General features: G+C 51.0%; 1 protein-coding gene across 1 annotated transcript in view; it reads right to left on the bottom strand.

Moving 5' to 3' along the window:
* Window positions 1-1,433: 1,433 nt before the first annotated feature.
* The window catches only part of LOC139262824 (synaptopodin), a 69,009-nt gene continuing 61,696 nt past the window's right edge, over window positions 1,434-8,746 (bottom strand). Inside the window, exons 4-5 of the mRNA XM_070877992.1 lie at window positions 1,626-2,059; window positions 1,434-1,590 (exon numbers count right to left, since the gene is read on the bottom strand). Coding sequence (XP_070734093.1) covers window positions 1,434-1,590; window positions 1,626-2,059 — 591 coding nt within the window. The remainder of the gene's footprint in view (window positions 1,591-1,625; window positions 2,060-8,746) is intronic.

Genomic DNA, 8,746 nt, shown 5'->3' with positions numbered 1-8,746 from the left:
CGCGCAACCTTTCAAATCAGGTCTGACTGCACACATTGTTGGTGAAGCAACACCTCTGGATCCCTCACATACTGGTGGCAGTGGGATAGAAGTGGTCTCATGTTGGGGGGAATTGGGATTTTTTTCCACCAGGGAACGGGACTCAAATAGTGACCCCCCGACCCCCCCCCCACACCCCACCCCACAACCTCCCACCCTCCTGGGAGCACCCTGGCCGAGATCTCTGGTGGACCAACCTGCAGCAGTCACGTTGGCTACTGCAGGACATTCAACAATAACAACAAAAACTTGCCTTCAACGTGGTAAACTGCCCCAAAGCACTTCACAGGAGCGGTTATTCAAAAAGGAGTTAGATGTAGTCCTTACTACTCGGGGGATCAAGGGGGATGGCGAGAAAGCAGGAATGGGGAACTGAGGTTGCATGTTCAGCCATGAACTCATTGAATGGCGGTGCAGGCTCGAAGGGCCGAATGGCCTACTCCTGCACCTATTTTCTATGTTTCTATGTTATCAAACACCGAGCCACATAAAGGAGCTATTAGGGACAGGTGAACAACCGCTTGGTCAAAGAGGGAGGTTTTAAGGAGCGTCTTAAAGGAGGAGAGAACGGTAGAGAGGCGGAGAGGTTTAGGGAGGGCGTTCCAGAGCTTGGGGCCCAGGCAGCTGAAGGCACGGCCACTGATTGTGGAGCGATGAAAATCGGGGGATATTAAAAGAGGGCAGAATTGGAGAAACGCAGAGATCTCAGAGGGTTGTCGGAGGTTACAGAGATAGGAGGGTGGGGGGGGGGGGGGGGGGCGAGGCTATGGAGGGATTTGAACACGAGTATGAGAACTTTAAAATCGAGACACTGGCGGACTGGGGAGACCAGGGTAGGTCAGTGAGAGCATTCCATCTACGTAACCGGTCGACATCTATTCAGCCAAAGGAGCCAAGGTTAATCCACAAGGCTGTTCACTTTCCGATTGGCCGTGGCGCTCGGAGGATGGACCAATGGTGGGAGTGGGAGGGGGAAGTGGTCATGTGACGCAACCTCCGGGAATACGCCCAAACAAAGTTGGCGACCTCGCCTTGTTGCGTGCTTCGAAAGGAGAACAAAAGCAAAACGGAAATACAATGTTTCCCCCCCCCCCCCCCCCTCAAATATAAAGTCCCAAGTGATTGCGCTCTGGACCGCCGCTGTTCCGGAACCTGCTCTTCAGGATACTGTCCTGCCGACCTTTAGTCACAGTGAGTCCATCCACTCCAGTCCGAGACTCAGAAAACGCCGTCCCGTCAGAGTTTGTAAAACACGGGCGTCGGGGTGGTGTCTTGTGCAAAAAGAAAATTGAAGAGCGTGTCTTGTAAAAGCTGGTTGCCTTTCTCTCTCTTGCTCCCCCGCCCCCCCACCCCCCCCACCACCTCGCTACAACCCTCTCCCCACCCCCGCTTCTTTATAATTGGTCGCTCTGCCGTAGTTTGCTGCCGCTCCAGCCCCGGGGGCAGAAGTTGTAGTAACTGGGGGACCTGGGCCCGGAGTCGTCGGAGCCCAGCGAGAACTCGGAGTCAGTCAGCGAGCGGCGGTAGAGCCGGAGTGGCGAGCGGGCGGACCTGGCCGGCGAGGCGCCCGGCGGGGAGGCGACGGCGGCGAGGCCGGGCAGCAGCGGGGAGGAAGGCGGGGAGAGGCGGGAGGTCCGGGGGCCGGGGGGGAAGGGCGGCGGCGGCGGCGGCGGCTCGAGGGGCCCGGTGTGGGCGAGGGGCCGGGGCCGGGGCCGGAGAGCTTCTTCCTTCGGGCGGCGCTGACCACGTTCTTGGCCAGCAGGTCCTTGAGGCGCCGGCCCTCGGAGCCGCCCGCCGACGGCTGGGCGGGCGAGCCGGTCTTGGGGGTCCGCAGCGGCGACCAGCTGTTGGGCGTGGCGACGCCCGCCGGCGGACTGACGGGGGAGAAGGGCGATCCGGGGTTGCAGGGCCGACATTCGTTGCCCGGCGGGGAGCGAATGATGCCCGTGTACATTCGGGGGCTGCTCAGTCTCCGCTCGAAGCTGGGCTTCCAGGGTGGCGTGGTGGGGGACATCCAACCCTGTGGAGGAAGAAAAGCACGATATATCACAGCATAATTGAACAGTCATCATCATCACAGGCCGTCCCTCGAACGGGGATGACTTGCTGCCACAAGAGTTCACAGATGTTTCAACGAAGGACCCCCATGTCCCAGATCCTGAACTCCAGTTGAGGGGGGGGGTGGGAGATACCCGTGCGTGGATTTTTTTTAACGTGGGGCGACCGCTGCACACCGGTCACCACACGGGGCTCGACAGAGCGAGGTCTCGGTCCAGTGGCAAGGGTTGAACCAGGGCGACTGGAGACCAGCTCCGCTGCACGCACCCAGTGCGCGCACACACATATATCGCACGGTGTGGGCTGGGGCCCCGTGCTGCCCCCTGGGGCCCTCGCCTCTTCTACGCTCCGTACCCTCATCTGCCGCACCCCCGCCACGATCTCGCGCCGCTCCTCCGCCACAAAAGCATTCACCGCATCTCGGCACAAGCGCTCGCCGCTCATCCTCCCCGGCCTTCCCACTCCTCTGTTACCTGGGCCCCGCCGATGTTCCTGCCCACGCGCCAAAACGGCGAACAGGATTTTGATGACGTCACCCAGTCGCCCATCTCAAAAACGTCGCACACTTGGAGCAGCTCGCGCTGGAGGTACAGCAGGGGAGTTCTCCCGGATGACCTGGGGCCAATATTTATCCCTCAACCAACAGCACCAACAACAGATTATTTGATTATTTGACTGCTGATTGTGGGAGCTTGCTGTGCACAAATCGACTGCCGTGTTTCCCTATATTACAGCAGTGACTGCATTTCAAATTTGGATGTGAAGCTCTTTGGGATGTGAAAGGCGCTATAGAACAGTACAGCACAGAAGGAGGCCATTCGGCCCATCGAGTGCACCGGCTCTTTCGAAGAGCACTCCAGTCAGTCCCACTAGCCCCGCTCATTCCCCATATACATAGGAACATAAGAAATAGGAGCAGGACTCGGCCATTCGACCCCTCGAGCCTGCTCCGCCATTCAATAAGATCATGGCTGATCTGACCACGGACTCAGGTTCACTTCCCCGCCCGCTCCCCATAACCCCTTATCCCCTTATCATTTAAGAAACTGTCTATCTCTGTCTTAAATTTATTCAATGACCCAGCTTCCACAGCTCTCTGAGGCAGCGAATTCCACAGATTTACAACCCTCTGAGAGAAGAAATTCCTCCTCATCTCAGTTTTAAATGGGCGGCCCCTTATTCTAAGACCATGCCCTCTAGTTCTAGTCTCCCCCATCAGTGGAAACATCCTCTCTGCATCCACCTTGTCAAGCCCCCTCATAATCTTATACGTTTCGATACGTTTTGATCACCTCTCATTCTTCTGAATTCCAATGAGTAGAGGCAATATTTATCCTTGAAATATTTATCCAACTCCCTTTTGAAGGCTACTATTGAATCAGCTCCACCACCCAATCAGGCAGTGCATTCTAATCCTAACCCTCGTGTTGCCTCTGGTTCTTTTGCCAATCACCTTAAATCTGTGCCCTCTGGTTCTCGGCCCTTCCACCAATGGGAACAGTTTCTCTCTCTCGACTCTGTCCAGACCCCTCATGATTTTGAACACCTCGATCAAATCTCCTCTCAGCCTTCTCTGCTCCAAGGAGAATAACCCCAGCTTCTCCAGTCTCCCCACGTAACTGAAGTCCCTCGTCCCAGCAACCATTCTGGTAAATCTCCTCTGCACCCTCTCCTAAGATCTCACGTCCTTCCTAAAGTGTGGTGCCCAGAATTGGACACAATACTCCAGCTGGGGCCGAACTAGTGCTTTATATCGGTTTACCATATCTTCCTGGCTCTTATGCTCTATTGGCTGGATTTGCTCTCGCCCGCCTCGGTCGTTTCCCCCCTTTTGTCTCTGTCAAGGACAACTAACATGCATTTCTATAGCGCCTTTCATGTCCCAAAGAAATTTGAAGTGCAGTCACTGCTATAATGTAGGGAAACGCAGCAGCCAATTTGTGCACAGCAAGCTCCCACAAACAGTAAATGATCAGATAATCTGCTTTGTTAGTGCTATTGGTTAAAGGATAAATAATGGCCCCAGGTCCTCAGGGAGAACACACCCCTGCTCTTCTTCGAAATAGTGCCATGGAATCTTTTAGATCCCCCCCACCCCCACCCCAGAGGGGGCAGATGGGGCCTCGGTTTAACGCCTCATTGCAAGGATGGCACCTCCGACATTACATCACTCCCTCAGCACTGCCTCTCCGACAGTGCAGCGCTCCCTCAGTACTGGCCCTCCGATAATACAGCACTCCCTCAGTACTGCTCCTCCGACAGTGCAGCGCTCCCTCAGTACTGGCCCTCTGATAATACAGCACTCCCTCAGTACTGCTCCTCCGACAGTGCAGCGCTCCCTCAGTACTGGCCCTCCGATAATACAGCACTCCCTCAGTAATGCCCCTCCGACAGTGCAGCGCTCCCTCAGTACTGGCCCTCCGATAATACAGCACTCCCTCAGTACTGCCCCTCCGACAGTGCAGCACTCCCTCAGTACTGCTCCTCCGACAGTGCAGCGTTCCCTCAGTACTGTCCCTCCGACAGTGCAGCGTTCCCTCAGTACTGCCCCTCCGACAGTGCGGCGCTCCCTCAGTACTGCCCCTCCGACAGTGTTGCGCTCCCTCAGTACTGCCCCTCCGACAGTGCGGCGCTCCCTCAGTACTACCCCTCCGACAGTGTGGCGCTCCCTCAGTACTGCCCCTCCAACAGTGCGGCGCTCCCTCAGTTCTGCCCCTCCGACAGTGCAGCACTCCCTCAATACTGCCTCTCCGACAGTGTGGCGCTCCCTCAGTACTGCCCCTCCGACAGTGTGGCGCTCCCTCAGTACTGCCCCTCCGACAGTGTGGCGCTCCCTCAGTACTGCCCCTCCGACAGTGCGGCACTCCCTCAGTACTGCACTGGAAGTGTGAGCCTGGATTTATGTGCTCAAGTCCCTGGAGTGGGATTTGAACCCACCACCCTCTGACTCAGAGGTGGGAGTGCTGCTCACTGAATAGACTGGACATGTGGAACTCTGTCTACGCCGAGCAGTGGTACTGTCCCCACTGATTACAGCGAGGCTTTGAAGCGTTAATCCATCAGAGGTGTCGGAATGAAGCATGTGTCCCTGACGCCCTCCAGTGGACTCGGAGTGTAAACTGCTGGCTGGGAGTTGCACATGGAGGGGAATTATTACACAAAATGACACTGAATGTACAGCACAGAAACAGGCCATTTGGCCCAACCAGTCCGTGCCGGTGTTTGTGCTCCACACCAGCCCCCTCCCACCCCTCTTCATCCCACCCCATCAGCACATTCTATTCCTTTCTCCCTCGTGTATTTATCCAGCTTCCCCTTAAATGCATCGATACTATTCGCCTCAACCACTCCCTGTGGCAGCGAGTTCCACATTCTCACCACTCTCGGGGTAAAGATGTTTCTCCTGAATTCCCCATTGGATTTATCAGTGACTATCTTATATCGATGGCCCCTAGTTCTGTTCTCCCCCACAAGTGGAAACATCTTCTCTAGTCTGCCCTATTGGACTACATAAGAACATAAGAAATAGGAGCAGGAGTAGGCCATTTGGCCCCTCGAACCTGCTCCGTCATTCAATAAGATCGCGGCTGATCTGATCATGGACTCAGCTCCACTTCCCCGCCCGCTCCCCATAACCCTCGACTCCCTTATCGCTCAAAAATCTGTCTATCTCCACCTTAAATATATTCAATGTCCCAGCTTCCACAGCTCTCTGGGGCAGAGAATTCCATAGATTTACAACCCTCTGAGAGAAGAAATTCCTCCTCATCTCCAATTTAAATGGACAGCCCCTTATTCTGAGACTATGCCCCCTAGTTTTAGTTTCCCCTATGAGTGGAACTATCCTCTCTGCATCCACTTTGTCGAGCCGCGTCATTATCTTATATGTTTCGATAAGATCACCTCTCATTCTTCTGAATTCCAATCAGTATAGGCCAAACTTACTCAACCTTTCTTCATAAGTCAACTCCCTCATAAGAGCATAAGAACATAAGAAATAGGAGCAGGAGTCGGCCATACGGCCCCTCGAGCCTGCTCCGCCATTCAATAAGATCACGGCTGATCTGATCATGGACTCAGCTCCACTTCCCCGCCCGCTCCCCATAACCCCTTATTCCCTTATCGTTTAAGAAACTGTCTATCTCTGTCTTAAATTTATTCAATGTCACAGCTTCCACAGCTCCCTGAGGCAGCGAATTCCTCATCTCTGTTTTAAATGGACGGCCCCTTATTCTAAGATCATGCCCCCTAGTTCTAGTCTCCCCCCATCAGTGGAAACATCCTCTCTGCATCCACCTTGTCAAGCCCCCTCATAATCTTATACGTTTCGATAAGATCACCTCTCATTCTTCTGAATTCCAATGAGTAGAGACCCAACCTACTCAACCTTTCCTCATAAGTCAACCCCCTCATCCCCGGAATCAACCGAGTGAACCTTCTCTGAACTGCCTCCAAAGCAAGTATATCCTTTAGTAAATATGGAAACCAAAACTGCACGCAGTATTCCAGGTGTGGCCTCACCAATACCCTGTATAACTGTAGCAAGACTTCCCTGCTTTTATACTCCATCCCCTTTGCAATAAAGGCCAAGATACCATTGGCCTTCCTGATCACTTGCTGTACCTACATACTATCCTTTTGTGTTTCGTGCTGTACTGCGGCACTTTGCAATCTTTCTCCATTTAAATAATAAATTGCTCTTTGATTTTTTTCTGCCAAAGTGCATGACCTCACACTTTCCAACATTATACTCCATCTGCCAAATTTTTGCCCACTCACTTAACCTGTCTATGTCCTTTTGCAGATGTTTTGTGTCCTCCTCACACATTGCTTTTCCTCCCATCTTTGTATCATCAGCAAACTTGGCTACGTTACACTCAGTCCCTTCTTCCAAGTCATTAATATAGATTGTAAATAGTTGGGGTCCCAGCACTGATCCCTGCGGCACCCCACTAGTTACTGATTGCCAACCAGAGAATGAACCATTTATCCCAACTCTCTGTTCTCTGTTAGTTAGCCAATCCTCTATCCATGCTAATATATTACCCCCAACCCCGTGAACTTTAATCTTGTGCAATAACCTTTTATGTGGCACCTTGTCAAATGCCTTCAGGAAGTCCAAATGCACCACATCCACTGGTTCCCCTTTATCCATCCTGTTCGTTACATTCTCAAAGAACTCCAGCAAATTTGTTAAACATGACTTCCCCTTCATAAATCCATGCTGACTCTGCCTGACTGAATTTTGCTTTTCCAAATGTCCTGCTACTGCTTCTTTAATAATGGACTCCAACATTTTCCCAACCACAGATGTTAGGCTAACTGGTCTATAGTTTCCTGCTTTCTGTCTGCCTCCATTTTTAAATAGGGGCGTTACATTTGCGGTTTTCCAACTCTCTGGGACCACCCCAGAATCCAGGGAATTTTGGTAAATTACAACCAATGCATCCACTATCCCTGCCACTACTTCTCTTAAGACTCTAGGTGTAAGCCATCAGGTCCCGGGGACTTGTCCGCCTTTAGCCCCATTATTTTACCGAGTACTACTTCTATAGTGATAGTGATTGTATTAAGTTCCTCCCTCTCTTATTCACTATTGGGATGTTTTTAGTGTCTTCTACCATGAAGACCAATACAAAATATTTGTTCAATGTCTCTGCCATTTCCCTGTTCCCCATTATTAATTCCCCAGTCTCATCCTCCAGGGGACCAACATTTACTTTAGCCACTCTTTTCCTTTTTATGTACCTGCAGAAACTCTTACTATCTGGTTTTATATTTCATGCTAGTTTACTTTCATAATTTATCTTCTCTCTCTCTCATTTTTTTAGTCATTCTTTGCTGGCTTTTAAAAGTTTCCCAATCCTCTGGCCTCCCACTAGTCTTGGCCACATTGTATGTCCTTGTTTTCAATTTGATACCATCCCTTATTTCCTTAGTTAGCCACAGATGGTTATCCCTTCTCTTACAGTCTTTCCTTCTCATTGGGATATATTTTTGTTGCGAGTTATGAAATATCTCCTTAAATGTCTGCCACTGCTCATCAACCGTCTCACACTTTAATCTATTTTCCCAGTCCAATTTTGCCAACTCTGCCCTCATACCTTTGTAGTCTCCTTTATTTAAGCTTAGGACCCTGGTTAGAGATCCAACTTTCTCACCTTCCAACTGAATTTGAAATTCAACCATGCTATGATCACTCTTTCCTAGAGGGTCCTTTACTAGGAGATCATTTATTAATCCTGTTTCATTACACAGTACCAGATCTAAGATAGCCTGCTCTCTGGTTGGTTCCGCAACGTACTGTTCAAGGAAACTATCCTGGATACACACTATGAACTCTTCCTCAAGGCTACCCTGGCCAATTTGTTTTTTCCAATCAATACAAAGGTTCAAATTGCCCATGATTATTGCCGTTCCTTTTTTACAAGCCTCCATTATTTCTTGATTTAAAGTCGTTCATAATTTTAAAGACCTCTATTTTAAAGACATTCTCTTTTTTTTTTAAAAAAGAGAAAAGATCCCCAATATGTTCAATCTTTCCTGATAATTATAACCTCTGTTATTATCCCTGTAAATCTTTTTTTCATCTTTTCCAGTGCCTCTATATCCATTTTGCAATATGCTTGTTCAGGCGGATACAAACGAT

The sequence above is a fragment of the Pristiophorus japonicus genome, chromosome 4, assembly GCF_044704955.1.
Source record: "Pristiophorus japonicus isolate sPriJap1 chromosome 4, sPriJap1.hap1, whole genome shotgun sequence".
NCBI lineage: Eukaryota > Metazoa > Chordata > Chondrichthyes > Pristiophoridae > Pristiophorus > Pristiophorus japonicus.
This window is presented reverse-complemented; position numbering and strand designations above follow the sequence as displayed.